Genomic DNA, 14,721 nt, shown 5'->3' on the forward strand with positions numbered 1-14,721 from the left:
TATATTTTCTCTTTTACAAATGTTTTTATTTTTCATGTTTCCTAAAATAAGTCTGAATTACTCTGACAATGAGAAAAAAGAAATCAAAGTTACTTTTAGAGTAATGTGAGTATTAAAAAAAAGATTATCCTTGCCCTGCTCTATCTGGAATGGAGCGACAGGGAACACAGGAGGTGGCAAAGCCTGGCGGCTGAAGTCAGACCCCCTGGGTTCATACCCAGCTTCCCAACTCTGAGATCATAAGGAACACAGTTCTTTCCTCATCTGTAAAATAAACACACAAAGGGTGATAATATCAGGGCGTGCCTCACACAACTCAGGGAAATAAGGCAAGTACCTGGCACACAGGAGGTCAAAAGCCTAAGCTATTAAAATAAAAAACAGGGGGCGCCTGGGTGGCTCAGTCGGTTAAAGCCTCTGCCTGTGGCTCAGGTCAAGATCCCGGGGGTCCTGGGATAGAGCCCTGAGACAGGCTCTCTGCTCAGCAGGGAGCCTGCTTCCTCCTCTCTCTCTCTCTCTCTCTCTCTCTCTGTCTGCCTCTCTGCCTACTTGTGATCTCTGTCTGTCAAATAAATAAATAAAATCTTAAAAAAAAAAAATCAAAAACAGGAGTTGGGACGCCTGGGTGGCTCAGTGGGTTAAAGCCTCTGCCTTTGGCTCAGGTCGTGATCCTGGGATCCTGGGCTCGAGCCCCGCATTGGGCTCTCTGCTCAGCGGGAAGCCTGCTTCCCAATCTCTCTCTCTTTGCCTGCCTCTCTGCCTACTTGTGATCTCTGTCTGTCAAATAAATAAATAAAATATTAAAAAAAATAAAAAACAAAAAAACCCAGCAAACAAAACCATGACCGAGGACAGGCTGATATGAAGTCCACTGCTCCCTTCCCTCTCCAAAGAAAACCTCATTCAGAAATGCTAGAAAAAATCCAGCAGGGGCGCCTGGGTGGCTCAGTGGGGTAAGCCTCTGCCTTCGGATGGGGTCATGATCGCAGGGTCTTGGGATCGAGCCCCACATCGGGCTCTCTGCTCAGCGGGGAGCCTGCTTCCCCCTCTCTCTCTGCCTGCCTCTCTGCCTATTTGTGATCTCTGTCAGATAAATAAATAAAATCTTAAAAAAAAAAAAAAATCCAGCACTCCACACTCCTTACACATATAGCTAAGCTTAAAACCAAGACAGAAAGCAGAGTCCTCAGGGCTAGAAACAAGAAGGAATTAACCATCGATGAGCAGGTGCCAAAGCTGTAGGACTCAAGGGAGAAGGACCTGGATACGGTTCTTAACATCTGAGGCCTGAGGATGGTGGATTTAATCCCAAGAGGGAGGCGTCCAGGCTGCAGGTGCCCTGCATGCCAGGACCCAGCACTGAGATAAATGCATAAAGTCAGGGCCAGAAGAACTACACTTCCATCTCCCATTAACTGGGGCTTTAAAAACTGCCCTCTGGCCTGGAAAAATAAGGAACTTGGCTGTTTGTCATGGCCCTCATGGAAAAACAGGGTCCGTGAGAGACAGAAGCCCAGGTTCTCACCAGGCACAGACGGAGACTCCAAATTCATAACACTCCAAAACGATGACAACCAGCTAAACTTGCAGGGCCCCCGTGGAGGAGCAGACAAAACTCCCCTTAGGAATGCTTCCATAATCTAACACATGGGACTCCCATGGAACCAAATCCCAACTCAAAATGAGCTTATGCTGGAAAAACAAAAACACCACAAGAGGTAATAAACCACCACATGGGAGAGTAACATGACATGAACCTGCACTCCAAGAATGATAAGAGAATCATCTAAAAGCATCTCTAACATAAGCATGTTTAAAGAATGGCAGAATGTTGGTAATTGTTGAAAGCTGAGTAAAGGACACAGGCAGCTCGTTACCATCCTCTCTTTTGTACGCTACAGATGTCCATAATAAAAAGTTCTAACAGTTCCGTAGTATAGTTTTTAAAAAGTTAAAGATGTTCAAAGACCTTAAAGGAAGGAATACCAATTGGTAAAAACAGGCAGATTTTTAAAAAGTTTAAAAAAAAAAGTACAGAAATTAAACACAATATTAAGATAAACAATTTTTTAAGTTATTGAGCAGGGGAGACAGAGCAGAAGAGAGAATTCAAGATTGGGAAATGGAATGTGAAAATATTCCAGAATGCAGGGGGATGACAGAGAGAGATAAGGCTATAAAAGATACAGAGAAGAATGAATGAGAGGGTCAGGGGGAAAGAAAAAAGAAAAAGAGGAGCCAAAGAAAAAAAAAAGACTCAGGTCAGGTTGAACAAGCAGAACAAGGCCCAACTGGAACAAATAAAAGTAAGTCCAAACCTAGAATACAGAAGTGCAAGTGCAAAATAACAAGAGTCAAAAAGGAAAATCTTAAAAGTCACAAGAGAGAAAAAGCATTCATAAAAGTGACAATTAGACAACAGACTTAACAACAGCAAAAGAGCAGCTAGGAGAGATGAAATCATATCATCAAAATGTTAAGAAAAATCAGAGTCCACGTAAAAAAAAAGCGGGGAGGGGGTGTGCCTGCGTGGCTCAGTAAGTTGGGCATCTGACTCTGTTTTGAGTTCAAGTCCTGTGTTGGGCTCCACACTGGATATGGATCCTACTTAAAAAAGAGAAAAGAAGGGCACCTGGGTGGCTCACTTGGTTGAGTGACTGCCTTCGGCTCAGGTCATGATCCCTGACTTCGGGGATCAAGACCCACATAGGGCTCTCAGCTCCTTGGGGAGTCTGCTTCTCCCTCTGACCTTCTCCTCTCTCATGCTCTCTCTCGCTCATTCTCTCTCAAATGAATAAATAAAATCTTAAAAAAAAAAAAAGAGAGAGAGAGAGAGAGAAAAGAAGGGGCGCCTGGGTGGTTCAGTGGGTTAAGCCTCTGCCTTCGGCTCAGGTCATGATCTCAGGGTCCTGGGATGGAGCCCCACATTGGGCTCTCTGCTTGGCAGGGAGCCTGCTTCTCCCTCTCTCTCTGCCTGCCTTTCTGCCTGCTTGTGATCTCTATCTGTCAAATAAATAAATAAAATCTTTAAAAAAGAGAGAGAGAAAAGAAAAAGAAAATCAGTGTCAATCTAGAATTAAAAGCTATGATCAATTATACAAAAATAAAGAAAAATAAAGATATAATTTTAAAAACTTTCTTCAGACATACCAAGACTAAAGTTTACTGTATATAAATCTCTGCTAAAAGAGTTTGTAAAAAAGTATAAAGACCAAGCCTAAAAGGAGAGAGTGGGCTGTAGGAAGTCATGGAGAGAAAAAAGAAAGAAACAAACAAACAAACAAAAAAACCAGATACACCTGTTGAGAAGTCTAAAGACTTGCCATTAGTATTAGGGGAAAAAACTAATTTGGGGGAGGGGTTAGAACAAACTGGAACTAAAATACTGGCCACAACAGACTGGAAGATGGGAGTGGAGCAGAAGTTAAAACTAGAATCTCTACTATTGTTTGAAAGTCAAGAATGCAAGGTAAAAATCTAAATGTAACCAAGAAAAGAACAGAAACAGAAATGTAACTTCTAAACCAGCAGAGGAGACAAAGGCTGAATTAAAAAACAAAACAAAACAAAAAAACCTCAATCAAATGAACAAAAGACAGGAGAGGACAAAACAAGAAGCAAAGAGAACCCTCAGTCAAACTGAAAATCCAGAGCCAGAAGGCAGAAATAGACCCACATGTACCACCAATCCTAATTAACTACATGGATTAAATTAATTTAATAAAAAGGCAGAGATTGTAAGTCTTTTATTTGTGATTTTAAGATATAAAGAGTGGAATGTATAAGAAAAAAAAAGTACTAACACTCATCAAAAGAAAGCCAATCCTACCTTGGAATACTTTAATTCAGCTCTCTTTGAAACTGATTACACAAATAAAACTTTGTAAGGATAAGGAAGATTTGATTAATACAGCTAATAATACGCTTGATCCAACAGACAGATACACAAACCCCACATCTATCAAAAGGAAAATTTAATTCTTTCCAAGCACACATGGAGAATTTATAGAAACTCATCATATATAAAGCCAACACAAAGGACATCTTAACGAATTCCAGGAAATTATTATCATACCAGCTCTCTAACCACAATGGTTAGAGGTTAATTATAAAGCTATAAATGAATATATTTTAAAAACCCACATATCTGGCAATTAAGAAACATTCTGAATAATCCATGGATTAAAGAAGCAATGACAACTAAAATAATGAAATGTTTAGTACTAACCAATGAAAAGTTACATACCAATATTTGTGGTGTCCAGCAAAAGTGTGACCTTGAGAGAAAGCTACAGCTTCTAATGCATTTATTAAGTAACAAGAATTTCAGAAGATATATTAAACATACAACTAAATATACAAGTAAAGTTTGGAAAATTTAAACAGGATCAGTAGATAATGACACCGATCTCCAGGTTGTGATATTATAGTTTTATAAAATGTTACCACTGGAGGCACCTGGGTGGCTCAGTCAGTTAAGTGTCTGACACTTTGGCCCAGGTCATGGTCTCAAGGTTCTGGGATGAAGCCCTGAGTCAGGCTCCCTCCCCCCTCAGCAGGGGAGTCTGTTTCTCCCTCTCCTCTGCCCCTCCCCCCTGCTCATGCGCTCTCTTTGTCAAATAAATAAAATCTAAAAAAAACCAAAATAAGAATAAATAAAAGTTACCATTGGGGAAAACTGGGCAAAGTGTATGGGGACCTCTCTGAATTATTCTCTTTATAACAGCAAGTGAGGGTGCCTGGGTGGCTCAGTGGGTTGAGCCGCTGCCTTCAGCTCAGGTCATGATCTTGGGGTCCTGGGATTGGGTCCCGCATCGGGCTCTCTGCTCAGCAGGGAGTCTGCTTCCTCTTCTCTCTCTCTCTGCCTGCCTCTCTGCCTACTTGTGATCTCTCTCTGTCAAATAAATAAATAAAATCTTTAAAAAAAAATAACAGCAAGTGAATCTATAATTATCTCAATGATAATTTCAATTTAAAAAAAAAGGCCGGAATACCAAACATTACTACCACTACCACCAAATGCTGGCAAGGATGTGGAACACTAACTCATTGTTGGTGGGAATGCAAAATGGTACAGCCACTTTGGAAGACAGTTTAGCAGCTTCCTATAACACTAATCATACTCTTAACATAATCCAGCAGTTGTGTTCCTTGGTATTCACCCAAATGAGCTGAAAAACCTGTACCCAGATTTTTATAGCAGGTTTATTCATATTCCCAAAGCAACGAAAATGCCCTTCAGTAGGTGAACAGATAAAAAAACTGTGGTATAGGGGCGCCTGGGTGGCTCAGTGGGTTAAGCCGCTGCCTTCGGCTCAGGTCATGATCTCAGGGTCCTGGGATCAAGTCCCGCATCGGGCTCTCTGCTCAGCAGGGAGCCTGCTTCCTTCTCTCTCTCTCTCTCTCTCTCTCTCTCTGCCTGCCTCTCAGTGTACTTGTAATCTCTTTCTGTCAAATAAATAAATAAAATCTTAAAAAAAAAAAAAAAAAAAACCTGTGGTATAATAATGGAAAATTATTCAAAGCTAAAAAGAAATGAGCTACCAAGCCATGAAATGACATGGAGGAATCTTAAATGTATATTATTAAGTGAAAGAAGCCAATCTGAAAAGGCTATATACTACATGATTCTAACTATATGGTATTCTGAAGAAGGTAAAACTATGGAGACAATAAAAAGAAAAAAAAAATGTCAGGGGTTGCCAGAGGTTGAAGGGGAAGGTGAGATGAAGAGGTGGAGCACAGAGGATTTTTAGGGCAGTGAGACTACTCTGTACGATCCTACAATGGTGGATATATGGCACTACACGTTTGTCAAAACCCACAGAACATACAACACCAAGAGTGAACCCTAAGATAAACTATAGACTTTGGGTGATAATGATGTGTCAGTGCAGGTTCATCGATTGCAACAATGGACCCCACTAGTGGGGGCTTTTGATAATGGGGGAGTCCGCGCATAGGTTGGGGCAGGGGTGGTGTGGGAAATCGATCAGTTTTGCTGTGAATCTAAGACTGCTTTAAAAAATGAAATGATGCCATTTGCGTTAAATGACAGAAACAAAAACAGGGGAAAGTAAAAGACAGTGGAAGACACAAATACCACCTGCCATCACTCTGCTGGGCACCAGAATACATGATAAGCAAGGCAGAAGGGTCCCTGTTCTCTTAGAGTTTACGATCTAGTACAGGAATCAGATACCAAACCAAACAATCACACAAATATAAAAGGATAATGTTCATTGACAGGATATAACCTCATCTGCACTAAAGGTGAAGGCAGTGGCACTGAGGGAGTGATGTTTGTGATGTTTCCGGGGAGAACCGAAGGCGGGACAGAGTTAGCCTAGAGTGGTGTTCTAGGCAGGACCAACATGTGAAAGGGCCAGGGTACAGTGATAGGTGAGGATGTTTGCAAAAATAAGGCTGACAAACAGGAAGGGATCAGATTTTGCAGATTTTGACTTTTACAATCAGAGCAACTGACATCATACTTGGATGGCATTAAAGGAGTGACATATCTGATTTGTGTTTTAGAAGATCATTCTAGCTACTGTGTAGAGAATGGATTAGAATGGGGGAGGGAAGACACAGACACTTGTTGATAGCGCCAGCAGGAGGTAGGTAGCTTGGTTTAGGTAGATGACAGTGGAGGAGAGATGGGGCAGAATTCTAGACACTTAAATGGGGGAAAAGGGGGTGCCTGGGTGGCTCAGTGGGTTAAAGCCTCTGCCTTCGGCTCAGGACATGTTCCCAGGGTCCTGGGATGGAGCCCCACATCAGGCTCTCTGCTCAGGCTCTCTCTCTCTTCCTCCTCTCTCTCTCTGCCTGCCTCTCTGCCTACTTGTGATCTCTGTTAAATAAATAAGTAAAATCTTTTTTAAAAAATTTTTTAAAAAATGGGGGAAATGATAAGACCTGGTGAAGACTGGACACCACCAGATGGAGTGATAGATTAGGTGGTATGAGAGACAGTTAACTCTAAGGCTTCTGGTATGAACCACTAAATGGACAGAAATGTCCTTTACAGAGATGGAGAAATAAAGGAGGAAGTAATTGTAAGGGAGTTTAGGTTTGTATGTGTTAAACTTGAGATGCCAGTAAAATATCTGAGCGGGCTCGAACAATGCATACTGGAGCGAAAGCCTTGTGGATAGTATTTAAAACTGTGAGACTGAACAGAATTGCCCGGGGAGGGAGATAAAGAGAAGACAGTTGGAGACTAAACCCTGGGGAACTTGGGATTCTAGTGGTCAGACAGAAGAGACAGAGAAAGGAAAATAAGGCAACGGAGGGGGTACAGAAAGCAAAGGAAGAGAATGTTTCAAGGAGAGGGGTCTACTGTATTCAATACCCCTGAGAAATCAAGTGAGGTGAGGGTAGGCGGGGCTTGGCCACATGGTGGTCACTGGGAGGCCTCACCAAGAGGAACGTCAGGAACATGCAAGAGTCAGAGTCTAGACTGAAGTGAGCTGAGGAGCGAGCTGGAGGTGACAAAGTGGCGGTAGAGAGTGCAGACAGTGCCTCTGAGAGGCTCCGCTGGGGGAACAACGGGAACTAACCGGAAGGAGATGTGTCCACCAGGGAAAGTTTCTTAAAAAATGACTCCTAATTCCCTTGTAACAAATGACCCAAACAGATTTATGGATTAAAGGAGTCTTTTTGTTGTTGTTGTTGTTTTTAAATGTGGGAGACAGGGCATCTTGGTGGCTCAGGTCATGATCCTGGGGTCCTGGGATGGAGTCCCACACCGGGCTCTCTGATCAGCAGGGAGTCTGCTTCTCCCTCTGATCCTCCCCCACCTTTCATGCTCTCTGTCTCTCATTCTCTCTCTCAAATAAATAAAACCTTTAAAAAAAACATTAAAAATGTGGGAGACAGCAGAACATGTATGAAGGTGGAGCTTCAGAAGCCAGTGGGTCTGAAGAATCAGGGAAATAGGCCTTTCTCTGATGGAGCAAGTCCCTGAAAATTAGGAGGGGGATGGGATCTCAGATGTGTGTGGTGGGATCATGTTTGGTAAGAAGGGTAAGGACCTCAGTTAAGTCAAGACCATGTATTTATAGGAATCCAATGTAAATTCGGGGCGCCTGGTGGCTCAGTTGGTTAAGCATCTGCCTTTAGCTCAGGTTGTGACCTTGGGGTCCTGGCATCCAGCCCCACATCGGGCTCCAGTGGGGAGGAGCTCTGCTCCTCTTCCTGCTCATGTCCTCTCTCTCTCTCAAATAAATAATAAAATCTTTATAAAAAAAAAAAAAGAATTCATTGTAAATAAAGCTTAGTTCTACCTAAAGAAGAAACAAGCACATAGCCCTATTTTAACGTGGAAAGAAGCAGCTTTTAAAGTGTTGACTTAAAAAAAAAGGCAGTGGTTTCAGCTCACATAATCCTGAAATGTTTCAGAGAATTCTGGAAATAAGAGAGTTTGGTCACAGCTCTGCGAAACTTGAAGAGGAACTGTTTCAGAGCAGTGTCTAGGATTTATGGAGCATCTTACCTACAAAAGTAGTAAAGACTGAAGAATTACCACTTCAAAAAGTATTTCAGCATTAACGCCAATCTGACTCAGCCTTTGTATGATGGTATAAATTTACAAAGATGTTTCATACTTGTACTCTTCCTCCACCTTGGTAACAACTTTACAGTTGCTCCCTGAGCACAGTGGGAGACTATGATTTCCATCCTCTGAGATACATGCAAGTACAGGTTCAGAGTGCCAGGTCAGGACACCTGTCCTGAGTACTATAGCGAGCAGACAGTGTAGCTAGGATCTAAATCCACATCTTCTGGCTCCAAAACCAATGTTGATTTAATAATTAAATCTGTTACTAATTAACACATTTGCTGAGGATTTATGCCTTAACTTTTTGGGGTTAATGTCTAAAAGGGCAACCAAGCTATGTCACAAATCACCACAGACATCTTAGACATCGTGGAATGCTATGCTGGAAGCACCATTGGTTGAGCCAAATGAGAGAGCACAAGTTCTAGGTCCCAATCCTCTCGTAAGTGACAGACTGGTCACCCAGGTGACTATGGGGAAAGACATGAACTCAAGATATTGAGTTCACAGATATTGAAAGCAGATGTGACGAAAACTCAAGGTTGCCAAACTCTTCAGTGACCAAGACTGAAATACAAAGGAACAGAGTCTAGGGCAGTGTCTGATGAAAGGATGGCATATGTTCTTTTTCTAATTACACAATGTACAGCTGGCTTTCTCAACACGGCACTACTGACATTTTGGATCAGGTAATTCTTTTGTTGTGGGGGCCTGTCCTGTGTGGGACAGGATGTTTACCAGTAGATCCTCTACTCACTACACGCCAGTAGCGTATCTCCCCCACCACAGTCTCAACAAGCAAACATGTCTCCTGACACTGCCAAACAACAGCTGGGAGCAGGGTGGGTAGCTGGGAGGGTGGGGAGATCAACCTCAACTCAGAACCACTGATTCGATTCCACCATAGAAGCTAAGGACATGCAAGACAGACCTACAAAGAAACTGAGGAAAGTTTATGACTTTATTTTTATTCAGGCAATAGTTCACACAATCTTTACAAAAAGCAACAAATGTTCCAAAGACATGGAATATGAACCAAGAAAAGTTGGACTAGCCCCAAGAAATGGCACCTTACTACTTAGAGAAACTCTTGCTAATAGATTCCAGAGGCCAAGCAGTCAGCCATCCTTCCTCCTTCCCACACTCAGTGACCGAGGAGACGCCCAAGTATGCAAAAAATCAAACATACACACTTTGGCTCTCCCATGCCTATCAAGCTATTGCTCATCTTTCTATTCTCTGGGAGGGAGTCTACACCCTTCTAGAAAGCTGGCTCCACTAAAAGGCTCAAGACAGACAAAGCCTGTATTGCCTGAACTATCCTCTTCCCAGGAGGACAGAAAACCACCCCTAACAGGCCAGCAACAACCCCCCACTTGGTTGTATGCTGACAGGGCTCTACTGATCTCCCTCGAGAGAAAGGACACTCAGTTCTTTGTCTGTTGCCTGTTTTACAATTATTTACTCTGCCCATCGAAATCTGATGGGCTTTAGAATGCCTGGCTCGATGGCATTATCCATCTTCCCATCACTCTGGTGTCAGAGAACACTATACTCTGTCTTAACGATCCGGGCCTTAAGAAGCAATTATTTTCTAAGAGTTTCTTTAAAGAGAATCCATAAAATTACTTTGACTTCACATGTTCTAAGAAAGGGATTACAAAACAAAAGGTAATCTGTAGAGTCCTTAAGCTTTTTAAATTTTGCTTTTTGGTTGGCAGATGCCTGCTGACCTGCACCCACACCCTGCCCAAGTCTTACAAAATATTGAGAATTCCTATTAGTTGACCAAGCTATGTTAGCTATGCTGTAGACAAAATTAATGTTTTGCTTTGATATATGAATGTCTGAAACAAAAACTTATTTTAAAATATCTGCAGCATAGGCTGCCTAGGTGGCTCAGTGGGTTAAGCATCTGCCTTTGGCTCAGGTTGTGATCCTGGGGTCTTAGGATCAAGCCCTGCATTGGGCTCCCTGCTCAGAGGGGAGTTTGCTTCTCCCTCTCCCCCCAGCTCATGCTCCTTCTCTCTCTCTCAAATAAACAAATACATATCTTTTAAAAAAAGGAAAAAAGAAAGTATCTGCAGCATAGCTAGGGCTGGGCATCTGGGCTTCATCTGACTCAGGATAGAGTGAAATTACTGCAACCCAAGACCCAATGAGACCCAATGCCCCTTAAGGTTTCCACACGGCTGCTACTGGACTGTGAGTTCCTTAGTCCATGGGGCTCAGGCCTGGCCCAAAGAAGCTTCTGTAAAAGTCTGTTATATAAAAAAACAAAATGGACACCGCAACACACTGACAGTGAGATCATTTTGTATTACCTGCAGAAGATCGTTGTAACTGTTGCTGGAGCAAGGAATACTCCATTTCTGCTCTCTACAAGTTAACTGCATAAGAAACAAAAGACTGTCAACAATACAAAAGCTAGTTTCATGGTCTGTAATGGTTTCTACAGGCTCTCTCCAGGGATATTTTTTCAGCCCCACTTCATACACACAACTTTAAAAAAAGGTTTTTTTAAAATCCCTAAGCATATTGTTTGCTCCTTTTTTTTTTTTTTTTTGAAGATTTTACTCATTCACTGAGAGTGTGAGAGAGCAGAGAACACAGGAGAGCACCAGCACGGGGAAGGGAGAAGAAGGGGAGAGGCAGACTGATATGGGGCTGGATCCCCGGACCCTGGGATCATGACCTGAGTCCAAGGCAGATGCTTAACCGACTGAGCCACCTAGGAGCCCTTTATTTACTGCTTTAAAGATGGGATTAGACAAAGGAGGTGCGCATAGGCCAAAGCGATTTTGTAAAACTAAATTCAAAAGGAAAAGGAGGGGCGCATCAGAGATTTCAAAGTCACCATTACCCAATGACCCCCTAACCCAGTTCTCGATCTCCAAATCCAAGGCAAAGGGGAATTTAGGGTGTGAGATTCGGTCTCAGCTCTGCTGGTGTTTATAAAACATTCTGGCAGGTGTTCTGCCAGGCAGTCTATAATTAGTGGGTACACCTCAGAAACTTAAAATGAACTCAAAGGGTTTCAGAAACCAGCAGCCAGCGCCTGAGCACTGAGCTGTGTAGTCATGGGGCCGACTCGCCCAGAACCCGGCGCTGGGTGCCTGCCACTGTGCACTCAAGTGTGTGTGCACACGCCGCTTCTGAAGAGTCTCTTTTTTCAAAGCTCTAATGGCTTGACCTCAACACCTGCTGCACTTCCTGAAGACAGACAGGCTCTGGAGCTCCACTTGTTCCTCGCACGCGGCTGCACTTTCTAGGAACGACCGCACACACGCAGAGGCTGGCCAGCTGCCAAGGCGGGGGCAGCCCAGCCGCCTCGGGCCTGAACTTTCCCAGTGCTGTCAGGGCGGGATCCCACTATGAGCTGACTCAGCGGCCGGCATGGAACTCTGCCAGCCACAAGGCAGCGCGGGGGCTGCAGGCAACTCACAGATGTTTTGCTAAACTAAAGCAATCAGCCAGGAGGCGGGTCTGGGCTGGCGGCCAGGCTGCTGCTGTCGTGGAAGCTGGGACTCTCCAATCCAAGTCCCAGCCCAGCCACTACCGCGGGGCGAGCCGAGGGAAAACCCCAGGGCACTTCAGCATCTTCTGCCTGCTTCTGAGCCCAGCCCGTCCCATCTGTGGGGCTGCAGCAGAGGATGGTGCTCTGAGCAGAGAGGAGCACAGGGAGCACGAAGACCGACCACACATTAGCTCAGTCAGACCACTCACCATCCCTGGGAGAGGCACACTTCATCATTTTCACTTCAGGGATGAAAGACTCATGCTCAGAGAGACTGACAGCCCTCCGGAAAGATCACAAGGGTAATAACTGGAAGAGATGGGAACTGAACCCCACTTTGCAAGCTCTGGAATCCACTGCAAATACCGCTGCGCTAAAACTCTGATCAACTACACAGGGCTCCTTTCTACAAAGACGCTGATTTTTCAGGCTCCAAAGGACCTTTCTTAGATGACTTCTCAGTCGCCCTGTGAAAACCCACAGCTCTTCACAACGGATTTCCAAAGAGCACCACTGGGCCACTGAAGAGCCTGTATTTATAGGAAGTATCCAGGTACTACCAGCTTTGTCATGAGCTCCCTGTCTCAGCATCAATGAGTCACTTAACCTGGAACAACCCATCAGCAGCACTCCCGGCTCTCTGGGTGAGGAAAAACTGCACAGCAGGTCAGAAAGGGAAAGAGCAATTAGAAACCAAAGGCCTGGTTAAGAACACAGATTCCTTAGGCTCCACCCCAATATAATTCTTTAAGACGTTAGAATCTGTATTTTTTAAAGCTCTCGGGAGGACTGTGATGCTCACCTATGTTTGAAAACCAATTAAGCTGGCCTTGGTTAAGCTGGGAATTTTGAGGTCTACCCCTTCCTCTTTCTTCTTCTTTTTTTTTCTTTTAAAGATTTTATTTATTCATTTGACACAGAGAGATCACAAGTAGCCAGAGAGGCAAGCAGAGGGAGAGGGGGAAGCCGGCTCCCTGCCGAGCAGAGCGCCTGATGCAGGGCTCAATCCCAGGACCCTGGGATCATGACCTGCTGTCCCTGTTTCTCTCTTAAAGGCAGAGGCTTTAACCCACTGAGCCACCCAGGCGCCCCTACCCCTTCCTCTTTCAAAGGGGATGGTGTAAGGGTGAAGTGAAATGTCTGTAATGTTCTTTGTTGGAAAATATACACAACGCAAGCACTTCTTGTCAGCTATATGTAACTGCAAAACAACAAAACTGTCCTTAAAGAGCATGATCCTGGTTTAGCCTGGAGCTAAGGAACGGTCTTAGGCAAGATTGTTCTTTCACTAAAAGAACTGTAATTAGAGTCACACATTGCATTTTTAGATATCCCGCATAACACTGTTGCAACCTCATCCTTCCTTTAAAAAAAAAAAAAAAGACTGTACTGACATTCTTTCACATCCCATTTGAAACAATCTATATTAGGACTAGTAACCTGCACATTTCAGTGCTGTAATCAAGAAAACAAGTATGAGAAAAGAAATTCAAAGTCTATTCATGGCTAGGCTGTCGGGTCACAGAGGTGGGGTGAGAAGGTGCGGACTGGCAGAGAAGCTGGCCCTGGCAGGACTCTTCTTGCCCAGCCTTTAGGAAGAACAAATGACCCCCTGCACCATGAAGACTGACCTGCTTGAGCTGCTCATCCAGATTCCAGCTCGGCTGCCCAGCTGTGGAGACCGAAGGTGGGGCCTTGGAAGCATCTTTGGTATGGTCTTCTTTAGCTTGCTGGCCACGCAGTGGGAGTGCTGGTGCTGGAAGCAGACCAGATCCAGGCACTGCTCTGGGGTCCTGGCGAGCCACTTTCTGCACATGGAAATACTTGGACGCGGCCTGGGCCTCTTTCTCAGCCACCTCTGCAACTTCATCATCCCCATCCTCATCTTCCAGACCTCCCTCCTCCTCCTCAGGCTCGGAGTTCACGTTGCTCTGTTCAAAAACTCGGGCCACGGCAGCGGCCGGTGGCCCTCTGGCCAGGGGGCCCAGGGTAGGGCTGCCAGATGGCCTCCCGGGGGGCGCAGAAAGGAGAGTCTGCTGTGCGACGAGCTTCTGGGCATACAAGAATGGGGCTTCTCTCATCTGCTGTCCCTGTTTCTCTCTGGCATCCATCTGCAGAGGCGCCAGTTGTGGGGCCTGCTGTGGCGGTGGCTGCCGCGGCTGCTTCTGTCGTGCCAGGGGCTCCATCGCTGCCTTAAGCTTCAGCCGCCGACTGGCATGGCTCTGAAGCTGGGGACAGCCCGGCCGGCACACTGGGTCTAAACCTTAAGTGATTAACAGAAACCACAAAGAAGAAGAAACAAGGGGGAAAAAAACAATAGTAAAACAGGTATTAAAAGACTTTCTTTTTTCTGGTAAAGGGTTGGGGTTCTGAACACTAAATATATGCTTCTAAAGCCCGGGTTCTAGGAGGAGGAAGGGTGGGGGGCAGGGAAGGTGAGTGGTAGGGAACAGTGTGAAGAACAGGATTTAAGAGAGGAAATGTGGGATGAGTCTCAACAATGGTGGACAGCTGTGGGTTTAAAAATCAGTACATCCTGATGGCATCTAGCCTGTGAACCTGTGTCCTGATCTTGACATTATCAAACGCTGGCCTCTTTATTACTGAAAAGGCAACCAGGTTTGCACTGCACAAAGGTTGT

General features: G+C 44.5%; 1 protein-coding gene across 5 annotated transcripts in view; it reads right to left on the bottom strand.

The window, feature by feature from the left end:
- Positions 1–14,721, bottom strand: part of ARID3B (AT-rich interaction domain 3B) — a 55,343-nt gene that overhangs the window by 38,311 nt on the left and 2,311 nt on the right. For all 5 annotated transcript variants that reach the window (XM_045070438.1, XM_045070439.1, XM_004758417.3 and 2 more), the window contains one exon: positions 13,712–14,343. In XM_045070438.1, coding sequence (XP_044926373.1) covers positions 13,712–14,266 — 555 coding nt within the window. In that variant the 5' untranslated portion in view covers positions 14,267–14,343. The remainder of the gene's footprint in view (positions 1–13,711; positions 14,344–14,721) is intronic.

This window comes from Mustela putorius, unplaced genomic scaffold (assembly GCF_011764305.1).
Source record: "Mustela putorius furo isolate JIRA1106 unplaced genomic scaffold, ASM1176430v1.1 tig00003972_pilon_pilon_pilon, whole genome shotgun sequence".
NCBI classification, from domain to species: Eukaryota; Metazoa; Chordata; class Mammalia; order Carnivora; family Mustelidae; genus Mustela; species Mustela putorius.